A 15,906-nucleotide genomic window follows, 5' to 3' on the forward strand; every position below is an offset into this window, starting at 1 on the left:
TACAAGAGACATAACATTCCTCGTAAATATTTGACAGGCTTAATCTTAAAATTTGCTGAAAATGTAATGAGTTTTCTTTTGAATTAATTCCGAGTACCCACATTGCCATTGAAATACTTGTGAAATCATAATGGAAAGCCCTTGCCTAGTACTTGTGTCTTCTAGTGTCTGGCCCAGTCACTTATTTTGGCATCTTAGACTCCACAAGGGTAGAGTACCCATGTTTACAACTGTGAATGGCAGTGGGGGCAGCTCATTCATTCCCGAGTCCCAGCATAGACCATAGTCAGGGTTTTCTCTTTAAATCACTGGCAGCACTTCCCAAGCATAGGTCTACTTTGGATTCTGAATCTTTTTTTTTTTTTTTTGGATTCTGAATCTTGCTAGTATGAGATTCCTGTTGCGGGAAGGGTCTTCATTCTGCATTAGCAGGAGCCTTCTCATTGGTTTTATAGTTACCTTCTTCCTAGGCGTCACCAGTAGTTAGTTTCTGGTACTTTGCTGAGGGTAAAGTAAACCGCAGATGAGAGAGACTCTGCATCTTTTCCAGCCAGGGAATCTGTGAGCTTAGGAATCCTTTACAAATGACAGTATTTTATCCAGTCACCGATGCCATGGAGTAACAAAACTATTGTTCCCCATTGAAAAGGAAGGTGGTGCCATCTATCACATATACTACCAGCCATGACACACACCCCCTAAAGAGCAGTTTGATGTTATGTAATGCAGTCATAGTCCTGGAACTTGTTTGCGTATGATAGAATCTCCTAGAATAAACATAGAAAAAAAATTAGAAGTTTATTTAGCTTAAGATCAAAATGCCGTCAGTAGGGCTGGGAAGTTAGCTCAGTGGGTTGAAATAGGAAGGTGGAAACGGGAAAATCACCCAGAAGCTCACGGGCCTGATAGATCTGCTGGAGTGCACAGTCCAGCAGCAGAAACCAAGAGAGACTGTCTCAAACAAATTCCTAAAAAGATGTCTTCTGACCTTTATGTACACAATGTGGCACAAACATGTACACATATACATACAGATTAAACATTTAAAATATGGTCAGTTTAATTCAACAAAACTACTTGCAAAATGTAATTTAAAAATATCACTTATGGTAGCATATACCTCAAATATTATCACAAAATGTTGTTTTTAAAATACCCTTTATAGCCAGATGGTAGTGGCACACACCTTAGATCCCAGTGCCTGGGAGGCAGGGGCAGCTGGATCTCTACAGATCAAGTTCCAGGACAGCCAGGGCTGTTAACATGGAAACCTTGTCTCAAACAACAACAACAATAACAAGACATTTACAGTAACAAAATAGGAAGCACATGGGGTGTTCAGGAACAAATTCTCAGATGGACAAGTTAACTGTACTCAGTGCAGAAAGTTAAAGGCTCAGTGTTAGTTTAGTTCTCTTATAGTTTTAATGTTAAGTGAAATTCCAGTCAAAACTTACTTCTCTCCCCCACTTCTTTTTGAGTCAGGGTCTTTCTGTATTTTTAAAAAAAAACAGTATGTATGTGTTTGCCTTCCTGTATGTGTGTGTGTGCATCATATGAGTGCTGCTGCCTTCGGAAGTCAGTGTTGAATCCCCTGGAACTGGAATTAGATGTGCATAATTATGAGCCACTGTGTGAATGCTAGGAATCAAATCTGTGTCTTCTGCAAGAGCAACCAAGGGCTCCTAACTGCTGAGTCTTCCCTCTAGCTATGTACATACACACACACACACACACACATACATTTTGGTTATATTGTTATCCTTCCCATCTCCCTAACAACCCAACTTCATATTTTTCTCTTTCAAAGAACAAAAACACAGGGGAAACTTTAATAAGGGAAATAAGACAAAACCCAACAAAACAAAAAGCACATAGAGGAAAAAGTTGTAGCCTTTTGTTGTTGTTGGCTAGTTTTCTGGACATGTGGCCTGTCCTTGGAGAGAGTGGTTGATACACAAACCCAGTGACACTGAATTGGAGAGAACTGGTTTCGACTTTCCCTGCAAGTATCAATTGCAAGTAGCTCCTTGGATAGGGATGGACTTCATGTCTGCTTACCTTCTCGGTGTTGGGGTTGCATGTGATTTGAACCTGTGTAGATCCTGTCCAGTGGCTCTTAGAGAACAGGATCGCTAGACTTTAGAGAGGAAAGTGAAAAGCCAAGATTAACGACAGTGCTCATGAAGAAGAGCCAACAGTTGCCTGAACATTTCACTACTTGCTGCAGAACTGTGAAGATTAAAGTTGTGTGATTGTGGACAGGGCCTGGTCCCAAGCTTTCACAGTGTACTTCCACATGAGAGATGTCCGGACTACTCGCAGTGGCCAGTTCTAGGACTGGAGCAGGAACTTGGACCATGTGGGGACACGTAAAAAGGCATGCCTCCTGGCCAGCTCTGAGACAGTTAGGGCTTAAAAACAAATGACAGCAGTGTATTAGTGCACATTGGAGAGAGAATAACAGCTGTTAGGTCCACGGTAAGACCTGCTGTAAATAAAGCTGTGGTTTTCTTCAGAGAAGACTGCATCTAAGCAGTAGTAGCTCCCAGAGCTATTAGTGAGACTGTGTGGATAAGGGCCTCTCCTGACACTCTTGCCCTCTTAGAAGGAGCTCTTTGCAGGGCGGCTGAGAAGGGAACACCACCTGTCTGGGCAGTTTGTTGTGCACTAATGTCATAATCTCCATGTTCTCAACACCTGTCTCCATTAAGCTGAGTGTGGATCTGTTTTCAGATGTCTGCTTGCTTCACTTTGTCCTTTCCATGATGGTGTGAGCCTACTGAGCAGTGCATAGTGCGCTCCAGTTGACTTTTGCTCTGCTTTAGCCATTTCTTCTACAGACTTTGGAGTTCATTGGTCTTTACAATGTTTAATCTGCTTGGTTGTTTTTTTTTTTTTTTTTTTTTTCCAGCTTAGAGTTTTCAACTTTTATTGTTAGATTGTGTGTGTGTGTCTTAACTTTCTTGACATGGAATTTAGTTCTGTTTAATAAGAACGTTTTCTTTTGCATTATTGTGTTTTAATCTGAGTCTCTCACATGCTAGGCAACCCCTCTACTACTGAGGTTTGTCCCTATCACTTTTTTGTTTTTATTTTGAAACATGATTTCAATAAGTTACCCAGGCTGGTCTAGAACTCATTCTGTAGTCCTAACAAGCTTTGAACTTGTGATCTTCTTGCCTCAGTTTCCTGAGTAGCTGGAATGAGAGCCCCTTGGCATATATTTCATTCTAATTTTTAAGGCCCTTCTCTTCCCGTTGTAACATGTGGGCCCGTTTCTCCATGCTTTTACAACATATCTCCCAACTTTTGATGCCAACGTTGAGATCTTACCCCTGTGTATTGGGTATTTCTGTCATACACATTCTTTCTGGGCTAAAGTCAAGTTACATTGGTCTTTTTAGTTATGTCTTTTATGGTGACACTTGGGCATGTGGTGCGGGGGTTGTTCAGGCATCAGCAGCATCTTTCTGAGCACCATCTTACTTCTCTTGAGTTACATTAGTACTGGAGTGAATTGAGTCTCTTATTGTAGCACTGCTAGAAGCAAAAGTGACTTCTGTGCGTAAACACTTGTTACTGTTAAGACAAAGTCTCAGTATATAGTGTTGCACTTTGACACTTTTATAGGGTAATAATGGGATCTAGGGTTAGGAATAATTTCATAGAGAAAAAAATGCTAAAAGGACACAGGACAGGCATGTCCATGTCGCACTTGAGAGACAGCAGAAGAATCTAACTCCAGCCCAGACTGGATATGTTAGTAAGACCATATCTCAAGAAGAAAAAAATGCTGACATTATTATTCACCACAAGAAGATACTTGCCTCACACAAAACCACAAAATCGTTTTTCTGAACCTGCAATAAATAGGAAGGTTGTATCATTATAGAAAAAATACTGTCAAGAAATGCTCGAGCATTTCAGAGAAGATAACAGGTGTGGTTGTTCTCTTCATAAAAGACACATCCTGAGGTCAAAGGTTCATTTCCCACTCTAGGTACAAGTAGGGAATTGACAGTTCTGAGCAGGAGCAGGGCCTTGCTCCTGCTGCCCCATGTCAGTCAACTTACCCTAGAAAGCTTCTAATGTCGTCATGGCTTGTGTAGTCAAATAATGTGCGCCTCAACACCACAGCAAATGTGTTCTAGGTATATAGTCAGAGGTAAAGGGCATTCCATGTATTACAGTGGACATACATAAATAACATACTTCAGTGCCATTTATAATAAGAAAAGCAAACCTAAACCATCTATCTGTCTTAGTCGGGGTTTCTGTTGCTGTGAGGCAACACAATGACCTCACAACTCTTATGGAGGAAAGCATTTAACTGTGGCTGGCTTACACTTGAGGTTTAGTCCACTGTGGTGGTGGTGAGAAGCATGGCAGCATTCAGGCAGACATGGTGCTGGAGAGAGAGACAGGTGGGGAACAGGGGCCTGTGCCTGGCCTGATCATCTGAGACAACAAAGCCATACCTAATAGTGGCACTCATTGTGGGCCTATGGGGGCCATTTTCTTTCAAATCACCATTGAAATGACAGGTTGTTGCCAATTGTGGAGTGCTGGTTGGAAGAAATGTTACATAGCACATGAGGTAGGGCTGAACGCTGAGTACGTGGAGAGCTCAGGTCACATAAGGTAAATGAGATGTAGAAGATACTATTAGGAATATATAAGCCGGGCGTGGTGGCGCACGCCTTTAATCCCAGCACTCGGGAGGCAGAGGCAGGCGGATTTCTGAGTTCGAGGCCAGCCTGGTCTACAAAGTGAGTTCCAGGACAGCCAAGGCTACACAGAGAAACCCTGTCTCGAAAAACCAAAAAAAAAAAAAATATATATATATATATATATATATACTAGGTTCCCAGTCTCAATTACTTTTATGTTTAGATATTTGTCATACAAGTTCTCAATAAGATATAAAATACTTGGAGATAATGGAACTTTTTAAATTTTCAAATGGTAGGATCTCACTGCAAACATCTAAACTTACAATGAAGCTCCACTTAGCGTTTTACCTGGAAGGGAAGAGAGACCTCAGGCTCATAACAACACCAAAAATGGAGTGTGTATGGTAAGAGCCAGTGGCAGAGGTGGAGCTCACTAGACCACGTGCTCTGGTAGGCAGAGGAGAGCACAGGGAATCGTTCTTGTAAAGCCTCTCTGCGCTGCTTGCTCTTGGACCTGAGCAAAGCTGCTCTGTGCATCCTTATTCCTGGCAGTGCTCACAAGCAAGTGCTCTCAGCTTTTTTCTAACCGTCTTTTTATGACTGTTGTGTATGCTCTTAGAGAAAATATTTGGTCTTTGACCCATTTTTCAAAAGTAGTGCTTCGTTTTCAGATCTAACATCTTGAAGGCATCCTTCAGTTCCTTCCCTCATTCTGCATTGTTTGGTGGTGTGATTGCTGCTGTTTTCTTTTACCCAGGGTCTTAGTATATAGTCCAAGGCGTAAGCATCCTGATCCTCGAGCTCCACCTCGCAAGTGTAGCACCATACCTAGCTGGTTTCTTTTTGTTGGGTTTGTCCTGGTATTTTTATTTTCTCTCCTACCAGTTGGTGTGTTTGTGTTTCCGCCCATCAGTATTGAGGGGGGGGGGGGACCTTTTCTCTCTTCTACAGCCCATGGTAATTGTCTTTGTCTTCAGTTCTCAGGGTTAGCTTCCAGCCTCACTAGACTGGTGCAACTGTGGCTTCTAGCTGGCTTCTCTGGACCTGTCTTATCTCACATATTTATTATTCCCCATGGATGGTGATGTTATGAAATTAACTATTTCGCTTGCTGCCACTGCTTGTTTGACTCTTGTCAATTTGCTCTGTGTCATGTTACCGTATCCTGCTTAATGACAAGTGGGCGTACTTGAGGGCAGATATTGCCAATATCATCTGAGCCCCTTGAACGCCACAGACATAACTTGCTAAACACCTGTGTCATGTTGAATAGAGGTGAGATGATGCAATAGCGTGGGTTGAAGTGCTGTGTTTGGTTTCTCTTCCAGTGGGCATCCCTACCATCAGATGGTGTGGGGCTGAGGGGGACTACAATGTCATGGTGATGGAGCTACTGGGACCCAGCCTGGAAGACCTGTTCAACTTCTGTTCAAGGAAGTTTAGTCTCAAAACTGTTCTGTTGCTTGCTGACCAAATGGTAAGCACCCCTTTTCCTGAAGTGCACTTGGCATGTGCTGCTGGCTTGTTAGAGTAAATTACTGGGTTACATTGGCAGTGGTGACTTGTAATCCCAGCACTTAGGAGGCAGAGGTAGACAGATGTTTAAGTTTGTGGCCAACCTAGTCTCCACAGCAAGTTCTAGGCCCATAAGGGCTACATACTGAAACCCCATCTCAGAAAACTAGATCACTTACTAGGTTGCCATTTCTCCATTATTACACCCATCTGTGCATAGAAAGGGGAGTTTGTTTAACCTTGGCCTCGAGATGATTGACTTAGAAAGCACCCTGGGTGCATCCATATTGAATGGACTTCAGTTCTCTCAGGGAGCCCATGTTTGACTGGTAGCAACTCTTGGATGGTTTCCATGGAAGTTCTTGCTTATGACTCATACAGAGTCCATCTGACGTGAACCATTTCCTAGCAGTAGGTTGTCCCGTCAGCCTGCTGTTTTACCTATTCCTCTGGGAACTTAAAGAGAAAAAAGTGTCTGGGCCTGTGGGGGGGACAGAGAGCTGAAGACACCTTGAGAGAAGACCACCTTAACTGAAGCCACCGTGCTCTCCAGGACGTAGAGAATGTGTAATGTGAGCCTCACTGTCAGCCTCCTTTTCTAGCATGATCCACTATGGGATTCAGTCTTACCTTTGTTTCTCTGTAGATAAGTCGTATTGAGTACATTCATTCGAAGAATTTTATCCACCGAGATGTGAAGCCAGATAACTTCCTCATGGGGCTGGGAAAGAAAGGCAACCTGGTCTACATCATTGACTTTGGGCTGGCCAAGAAGTATCGGGATGCACGCACCCACCAGCATATCCCCTATCGAGAGAACAAGAACCTCACAGGGACGGCACGCTATGCCTCCATCAACACGCACCTTGGCATTGGTGAGCCCTGACGTAGAGACGGATCACTTGACTTCGTGTACCTTTAGCATGTCCATCCCTAGTTTAGGCAAAGTCCATTTTATGTAGCAGCCTAAGTGATGAGAGATGTGGAGGCTGTCAGCCAACCTTGGTAGTGGACAAGCAGAATTGAGCAACTGCTGGAGTCTCTATATTGCCTGGTGCGGTGGGATAGGCAGAAGCTGGCTTCTCCAGCAGTTCTTCTAGATGTTGATGTTGCTCCCCTGAAGTGTTAGGAAGGTTTCTTTAACACATGGAAGGTACAGCTGGTGACATAATTCTGCAAATATGTTTTTCTGTTATTTTTGAAGTTTATTTCTAATTTTTTGTTTGCCAGATGTTGATTTTATACACACACAGACACACATGCCATCCCTGACATAGTTTTCTTTTTCTTCCAGAACAATCTCGAAGGGATGACTTGGAGTCTCTGGGGTACGTGCTGATGTACTTCAACCTGGGCTCTCTCCCCTGGCAGGGGCTGAAGGCCGCCACCAAGAGGCAGAAGTATGAGAGGATCAGTGAGAAGAAGATGTCCACTCCCATTGAAGTGCTGTGCAAGGGCTATCCTTGTGAGTCCCTCACATCCTTGCTGCAGAATTTGCTGGGGCATCCAGCAGCTGCCAGGGTTAACTAGACGCTTGTATGGAGAGCCTCTGGCTGTGCTGTCAGATACGCTCACCTTCTGAGAAGAGTTAGATGAAGTGGGCACTTACATATGAAGATGGCAGTAGGGACCTGCCACCACCACCACATCATCCCACTCCCAGTCCCTAAGCACTTTTGCCCAGGAGAGACTGTAACGAGGCAGGACTGGGCCTTGGGAAATGACCCCCATGGCCGGGAGGCCTAAGTACATCTAAAACTGGCTGTCTTTACCCCTTCTACCTCCCAGAGCCATTTTCCTAGGGAATGCTCCTGGGATGAGAATGCTCGAAATAACTAAATTTTGCTCTGTAGTCTTGACTGTTTAGGGGATGTGGAAGGTGCTGGATATGGAATCCAAGGCCTCACATGTTCTGTGTAAGCTTTGCAAGATTCTACCATTGAGCTGTACCTCTACTTAGATGCTGAATTTATTTTTCAAACAGTCTCCCAAAGGCCAGAAATGACTAGTCTTCAGATTGTGTCTCTAGTGTCTTTAGTGTATGGCATGTGGGAGGTGAACTGGATGAACTTGGCCACAGCTGGTAGCTCCGGGCTAGCTTTGAGTTTCTTGTTTCTTTAGCTGAATTTGCCACATACCTGAATTTCTGCCGTTCCTTACGTTTTGATGACAAACCTGACTACTCCTACCTGAGACAGCTCTTCAGAAATCTGTTCCATCGCCAAGGCTTCTCCTACGACTATGTGTTCGACTGGAACATGCTCAAATTTGTAAGTGGAATTGTTAGAGCATGGAATGACAACAGCCTGGTCCTCAGGACACTGGCGCTGGTGGCTGGGCTGGGTCTGTATGTAAAGCTTTGCTGTCTGCAAGACTCGGGTTTGCAAGGCACAGTAGAGTTGTGAAAGCCAAACACACTGGTAGAACTTTAGCCTACAGACCACTTTGCCTGTGGGTTCAGAGTACTGAGAAGGAAGATGCTGAATAAGGCAAAAACTTCTATAGCATTTGGGGCTGGAGAGATGGCACAGTAGTTAAAGCCACTTGCTGCTTTTGCAAAGGACCTGGGTTCATTTCTCAGCACAACTAGGGGATCCAGTTCTCCTTCATACCCTCTTCTGGCTTCTGTGGTTACTGCACGCCGGCAGTGCACTTACTTAATGCAACCAAAACACACTAACTTAAAACAATGTCTGGCATTTATGGATGTGCATAAGAAGCCCAGGAAGCTGTGGTGAAGGTCTGCTCAGAGTCAGCTCCTTCTGGATTGGTAAGTCCTCCTTGGTTCTTAGTTGAAAGACTTGCCTGCTGTCCTTCCAAGTTTAGCCTGTGTGTGTGTGTGTGTGTGTGTGTGTAAGTGTGTCTGCATGTATATATGTACACAATGTGTATGCCTGTGCTGTCAAGGTCAAGAGGAGGTTGGATCCCCAGAAACTGGAGTTAGAAGCTAGTGTGAGCCTCTGTGGGTACTGGGAAGCAAACTTAGACCCTCTGCAAGGGCGGCAAGGGTTCTCAATCACTGAACTTTGGCTTTCCAGGTGCTACAAGTACTGCTGTCCCCATGTCCACCTTAGATTATTCCAGTTACTATAAGAACTTGTGGATTCTGCTACCTGTGGTGGCATGGCATAATGGTCTGGGCTGGCAGGAAGCTGGTGGTAGTCTTAAGCCCTGTCCCTCCTCCTCCTCCAGCACCCCTACCCCCATCGCAGATCTAGTGTATACCTCATAGACCTCAGAAGAGCCTCTGGGTAAAGTGCCTGGTGTTCTATCTGAGGTGACTAATCATCCAGGCAGTGCTGCTGCTAACTTTAAAGGCTTTGTGAAACTTGCATGTCTATTTCCATTAAAAATTGTCGGACTGGGCATGATGGCTCACACCTTTAATTTCAGCATTCAGAAGGCAAAGGCAGGCAGATTTCTGAGTTTAATACCAGAATGATACCTGTTTGATACCAGCCAGGGCTACAAAGTGAGACTCAATAAAATAGAGGAAAATAAAATACATTTCTGAGCCAAGCACAATTGTACACCTTTCTAATTAATTCTAGCACTTGGGAGGCTGGTTGTTAGCTTGAAGCCAGTCTTGGGCTGCAAAACAAGACCCTGTTTCAGTCAAGAATTGTTTTGTAATTTGAAGTAGAAATTAGAATCTTTGTAGGTAATGTATCTAGTCAGAGCAGCAGCAAGAACTGCGTCCTCTGTGCACACCAAGGGCCTTGTCAGCTGCGCCATGTCTAAACTCACAGGGGCGGGGCACTGTGAACTAGAACTATGTGGGCCTAGTGCTACTTTTGTGGATGTCGATCAACCAGGGCTTAGAAGATGACCCTAGGGGGTGAGCTGGCTCACAAGATGCCTAGACCTTCTGCTATGGTGGGGGTTCAAGAGACAGCTAAGTCTAATAAAACAGGCAGCATAGGGAAGTGCTTGCAGATGCCTGCTGTGGTAAGAATGATACATTGACTCTGATTTCTGGTCCAGTGGAAATCTGACTCGTCCTTACCATTGGCCTGTCCGTAGAAAGGCTGGCATTGCCATGGCATCTGAACTCTGCCTTGCTCTCCTCCCAATCTTAGGCAGTCTCCTTTCCTTTCTCTAATGCATTCACATGCCAACACTGATAGGTAGGGATTAAGGTGGCAGGTTGTACCTGTGAGTTCTAGTATGGTGGAGAGTGCAGAGGGACTATGGCCTTCCTGGTACTGTGCAGGCATCATTCCTGTGAGAGCATGGACTTTCTGGTGTCACTGCTTGCTGTGGGGGACTTCGAAGGGCAGTCTTCTCCTCTTCTCCTTTTGTTTTGTTTTGGTTTTTTTTTTTTTTTTTTAAGATTTATTTACTTTACTTATATGAGTATACTGTAGCTGTCTTGAGACATACCAGCATTGAGTTCCATTACAGATGGTTGTGAGCCACCATGTGGTTACCGGGAATTGAACTCAGGACCTCTGGAAGAGCAGTCAGTGCTCTTAACCGCTGAGCCATCTCTCTAGCCTTTTAAAAAAAAACCACCAAGGCCACTTTCCTCCTATTTATTCTAATCTTTCCTCATCAGGGTGCCAGCCGGGCTGCAGATGATGCTGAGCGGGAACGCCGGGATCGAGAAGAACGATTAAGACACTCCCGGAATCCAGCCACTCGTGGCCTCCCTTCTACAGCTTCCGGCCGTCTGCGGGGAACCCAGGAAGTGGCTCCCCCAACGCCCCTTACCCCTACCTCACACACGGGTAAGCACACCTCTTACTGTGCTTCACCAAACCAGGACCTCTGTTTGCTGTGTTGATGAATTGCTAACCATCCCAGTATGTGGCCTCAAAAGAATCCTGGATTAGTCAGGTTAAGGCTTGTGTCCCTACTTCATTCTGAAGAGTAGGTAGGACAGGGGCACAACTCATGATACTACCTTTAGACATGGCATGGTAACCCCAAAATTTGGGAAGAAGGGCAGGATGGTTGGGTCTCTCTGAACTTAAGGCCAGTCTGGTTTACATAGTGAGATATTGTCTCAAAGAAAAGAAAGAAATGTCCCTTTTACAAGACTTGTTTTAAAGTTAATTTCCCTGAAAGTTGTTGCTCATGGGGCTGGAGAGCTCGCTCAGTGGTTAAGAGCTCTAGCTGTTTTTTGTAGAGGACTTGGATTTATTTCCTAACACCCACATGTCAGTTTTTACACTGTCTCTCTAGTTCCAGGGGAACCGACACTCTCTTCTGGATTCCTTGGGCACATGGTACAGAGTTGTGTAGGGAAAACATCCACACACGTAAATTTTTTTAAAGTTTAGCTCTCATAGATTTTCTCAAACTTTTGAATACTCAGGGCTGATGTGTATATTGATAAATGTAGGGCCTTAGAATGCATTCACCTACCATCAGGTTTCTTGGAGTTGCTGAGCACTTGAACTTGAGTTGGTTGTGTGTAGCCCTGAGCCAGTTAATATATTCAGGATATGTACTTGGCTAGGGCCATTAGTCTCTGCTGTGCCTACAGGCTTATGAGTTTTTTGTGTTTGTTTGTTTGTTTGTTTTTAGATAATTAGGCGTATTATAGGTGTTTTTCTCGTGTGTATATGTGCTGCCTGTGTACCTAGTGCCCATGAAGGTCAAAAGAAGGCATCAGATCTCCTGGAGCTGGAGTTAGCGATAGTTGTAAGCCACCATGTGATACTGGAACCCAAACTGTGTCCTCTCTAAGAGCAAGTACCTGCGGCATTGAGCACTCTCCATCTAGTGGGTCCAAGGGCATTTAATAATTGTGCTTTCTCTTCCTCTCCAGCCAACACCTCTCCGAGGCCCGTCTCTGGTATGGAACGAGAACGGAAAGTGAGTATGCGGCTGCACCGTGGGGCCCCAGTCAACGTCTCCTCATCTGATCTCACAGGCCGACAAGATACCTCTCGCATGTCCACCTCACAGGTATGCATGTAGAGCTCACTGAGGCCTAGCTGCGCCAGACCTGTGTGGGGTGCATGTCCTTGTCACTGTGTGCTGACACTGGCTCTCCCTGCCTTTCTTTAAGGACTGATCTTTTCAGGTTCATAGTCAGGAGTGGGGCGACATTTGTGAAGACAGTATTTCCTTTCTTCTCTTCTACATTTTTTCTTATTTTTTTGGATATTTAACCCATTGGAACCTGTGACTTGCTGGGTTTCTAAAGGGTTTGTTTCCTGGCTAGGACTGTAATGGGCTGTGAACTCTGTGTGAAGCTTTTTCTCTTCTGTTCAATCTCAAAAGGACATCCCTATCCCTGCCCCGCCGCCTTCTCCACCAGTAAAGACAAAATATACCTGCTTGTTTGTACCTTTTGTTGGGGAGATGTCTGTCGTTGGCACTCCGACTAGGCTTTTATAACTCCACTTGTGTTTGCTAGCCAGGCTCTCCTTAGCAGAACACCAGGAAAGGCACTGGCTGTATAAGAAGGGTTCCCGTGAGCGATTGATCCTTAGAGGTGCCAGGCTGTAAGGTGTCCTCTTCTGTTGCCCTGTCTGTCTCTAAGGAAGGAGGTACTCAGGGAAGGTAGGGTAGTGTGAACTAGTTCCCAGGCCTCTTCCTCACAGATACTCGCTCATCCACATCTGCGTCTCCTTCTCTCGGCCTTTGCATTCAGCACTGCTTCATTCAGCAGATCTACACTACACTTCCTTTTTTGAAGTGGGGGTCTCCCACTTATGGGGGGTAGGGTCAAGGATAAATTTGAGGAAGCTCTTGCAAGCACCACTGCCCTTTTGGAGCTTGTTTTGAAGCACACTTGTATGGCAACACCTCTGTAGCTCACTGTGGGACCTCTAGTGTTTGAGTGGAGATGGACTGAGCATGTATTGAGTTAGTGTAAGATCCCTGGAGCTTCCTGGACTTGGCCATACTTGAGACTGGTCTGATGAAAGTCGTGACTGCTGAAATGTGTTCCTGTGCATTTCTTATTTATCAGGAATTACTGATTTTGTATAAATTTCTCCTGAAAAGACAACAGATGTAGGAAGTTTAATGAGAGATGACTTAAGTTCTAGGCCTTGAGTTTTGAGATGAGGAGATTGAATTCCTTGGTGTGCACCCCTTAAGCTCAGCTCCCCGGGGAAGACTTACCAGGTTGTTTTCTTTGTTTGGGGTGTTTTTCTGGTTTTGGTTTTTGTTTTGTTTTCAGGCAAATCATTGTGTTTACTTTAGGAAATGGTTCACTTCTGCCTGTTTATCTACAGCTTGTGGTGTGGTGAACCCTGGCTGGGTTTAGACATATTTCATGCCAGCAACTGGATAAAGACTAAGGAACTAATGCCCGGGGTGGGCTTTTTTGCTTTTGTTTTGTTTTTAGTTCAGTATGAAAATGAAGCATCTGGTAGTTTGTGATCCAGGAGGAAAATGGAAGAATCAGGAAGGTTCTGTGGGTATCAAGAAGACACAGGGTACATACAGCCCAGCTTCTTCCTGCCAAGGCTATGGCTGCCTGGGCCTTACAGTGTCAGAGAATAGCACTTCCTTCCACATGACTAACTTGGGCCTCAGAAATCAGTCTCTGGTTGCTTGGCCTCTTATGTTTCTGCATGGAGAACTATTTTGAACATTTGGTTTGAACATTGGTTGGGAGGCTCCCTTCCTGGAGTTTCTTCATTTCTCCTGCTATATTGGGGATTTTCTGGAGACTGTTGTGTGTGGTTGTCTCCAGGGTGCTCATTTGTCTTCACAGCTGCTCCTTTGGGGTTGTTTTGCTGTCACTAAAGGGCAGGTATCCTTAAGAGGGTCCCTTTCATTACATAGTGCCACCAGCATCAGTGTGCTTGTACTATAGATGGTGTGTTTTCTTCTCCAAACAATTCATCCCTCTCTACACTCTTTTCTAGGCTCTCAGCCAAGCATCTGCTCTGATATTTTAAAAATTAAAGGCTAGTTGGGGTTCCTCCAGGCATGGCAGTCCAGTATTAACTTCTCCCTAGAGAGCTGGAGTTCAGGTAGGAGTGATGGTGTCTCCTTAGAACTGTGAACTAGAGAGCACCATGCATATTAGCTCTTGTTACAGCAGCACATTCCTTTCACTTGGCCTCCTTTACCTATGGCTGCTGGTTTTCTGATAGGTGGTGCATCCTGTGAGGTGTTATATGACACCCACAAGCCATACACTCAGGTAAAGCCACTCAGTTAAAGCCAGCCTTAGGAAGCATCTGCCCTTGTCCACCTCTGATGGAGAGGAGGAGGAGCAGGAGGCGTGGTACAGGTCACTGGAGTCACCTCTTCTTCCCTGTAGAACCCCACCCTCACTCAGGCTGCTGCTTCACCATCTTCCCTTCCCTGAAGGGTGCGGCATTAGGCGAGTCTTCTGGGGAGACCATTTCTCCTGATAACTGTGAGTTTGTTCTCACTAACCAAAAGAGCATAGGCTTTGCAGGGCATCTGATCAGTGGCTCTCTATTGTTTTTCCTTCACTGAAAAGAAAGGTTTCCTGTCTAGCACAGCTCAAAATGTGCCAGTTACTGCTTTTGATACCTTACTTAGTCCACACCTGCCCCAAAGTAGGGGTCCTAAGATCTACCTGGTAATCTGTTAGGAGGGAGTATGTCCATGGGTGTATCCTGGGAGGTGCCCTCCCTTCCACTGCTGCATAGTGCTGTCAAACCGATCTGTAGGGCTTCTTCAGCCTCGCCGTCCACTGGATTTCAGCTTTTCTAAAGCATAAAGTTAGGAAACAGCGATGTCACTTTTATCAAGGGTCATGAGAGGCAGAGCTGTGCACTGTGTGGAGAGACTTGCCGTGAGCTGGAGTCCCCAGAGTGTCTGTCTGTGTCTTGACCTGGTCAAGGCAAGGGACACATCAGGACTCAGGCTCAGTACAAGCAGCCAGGGAACCAGGACCTCATGTGCTGGTGTGGCCAGCAGGACACTTACCAACAGCTGTCTTTTCCCCCACCTCAGAATAGCATTCCTTTCGAACACCACGGCAAGTAGCTGCTCGTCTCCATCGGAAGGCAGCACTGGGTGAGTGTGCTCGTGGTGGGGCTCTGCAAGTAGCAGGTGCCAGGCAAGGTGGGAACAACTCCCCCCACCCATCATCTGGGCTCACTGGAGGGCTGGGCTTGCATGCCAAATGCTGGAGATAGAGTGAGGCTTCTTCTGCTTGTTTTTCTTTGTGTGGGTTTGGAGTAGTTATGGTGAGCTACCCAGTCTGGGGGTTAAGTGGCATCCTTAGAATCTCTGGACTGAGTGACCTTAGAGAACCATCCTGCTGTGCCTTTGTCCTCTGACCTCCTGTGATTGTATTCAGTATGCTGGAACTGCCCCCAGTCCTGGCTCTGAGCCGATGTGCTGGCAGCACATGTGTCTGTTGTACTCAGCTGAGTGGTCCATGCTTGGTGTTGGGCTTTCTTAAGCTCTTGCTACATGCAGACTCCCGGTGGTCTGTGCTCATCCTGGCTTTTTCAGTCATCCCTCTTCCTCTTTCATTTATCTCTGTCCTCATTTTGTGTTTCTTTCCAAACTTGGTACCTGCCCAGCCATCTTGTCCATGCAGCTGTTGTCTGTATTAATCCAGCCACAGCCGCCTGCTACCCTGCCGTCAGTGCATGGCTGGGTGTCCACGCTGAGCTCCTTTCTTGTTGGCCACATGGTATTTGGTGGTTCCTTCCTTCCGTCAGGGGCTTGAGCTTTGGTGGGGGTTGTGCTGCTGGGAGATCTGCTTTGTTTAACATATATGTGCACTCTTGGAAGTGTCCATAAGAATTTTTCCGTC

General features: G+C 45.5%; 1 protein-coding gene across 4 annotated transcripts in view; it reads left to right on the forward strand.

Annotated features, from left to right (window-relative positions):
* Csnk1d (casein kinase 1 delta) overlaps positions 1 to 15,906 on the forward strand; it is a 33,473-nt gene that overhangs the window by 11,319 nt on the left and 6,248 nt on the right. For 3 of the 4 annotated variants that reach the window (XM_021178294.2, XM_021178296.3, XM_021178295.3), the window contains exons 3-8: positions 6,005 to 6,153; positions 6,838 to 7,066; positions 7,486 to 7,656; positions 8,313 to 8,461; positions 10,750 to 10,921; positions 11,968 to 12,107. In XM_021178294.2, the coding sequence (XP_021033953.1) occupies positions 6,005 to 6,153; positions 6,838 to 7,066; positions 7,486 to 7,656; positions 8,313 to 8,461; positions 10,750 to 10,921; positions 11,968 to 12,107 (1,010 nt within the window). Of the gene's footprint in view, positions 1 to 6,004; positions 6,154 to 6,837; positions 7,067 to 7,485; positions 7,657 to 8,312; positions 8,462 to 10,749; positions 10,922 to 11,967; positions 12,108 to 15,092; positions 15,156 to 15,906 lie in introns of all 4 variants that reach the window. The other variant, XM_021178297.3, reaches the window with a different exon arrangement.

This window comes from Mus caroli, unplaced genomic scaffold (genome assembly GCF_978045245.1).
Source record: "Mus caroli unplaced genomic scaffold, Mus_caroli_1 scaffold_13, whole genome shotgun sequence".
NCBI lineage: Eukaryota > Metazoa > Chordata > Mammalia > Rodentia > Muridae > Mus > Mus caroli.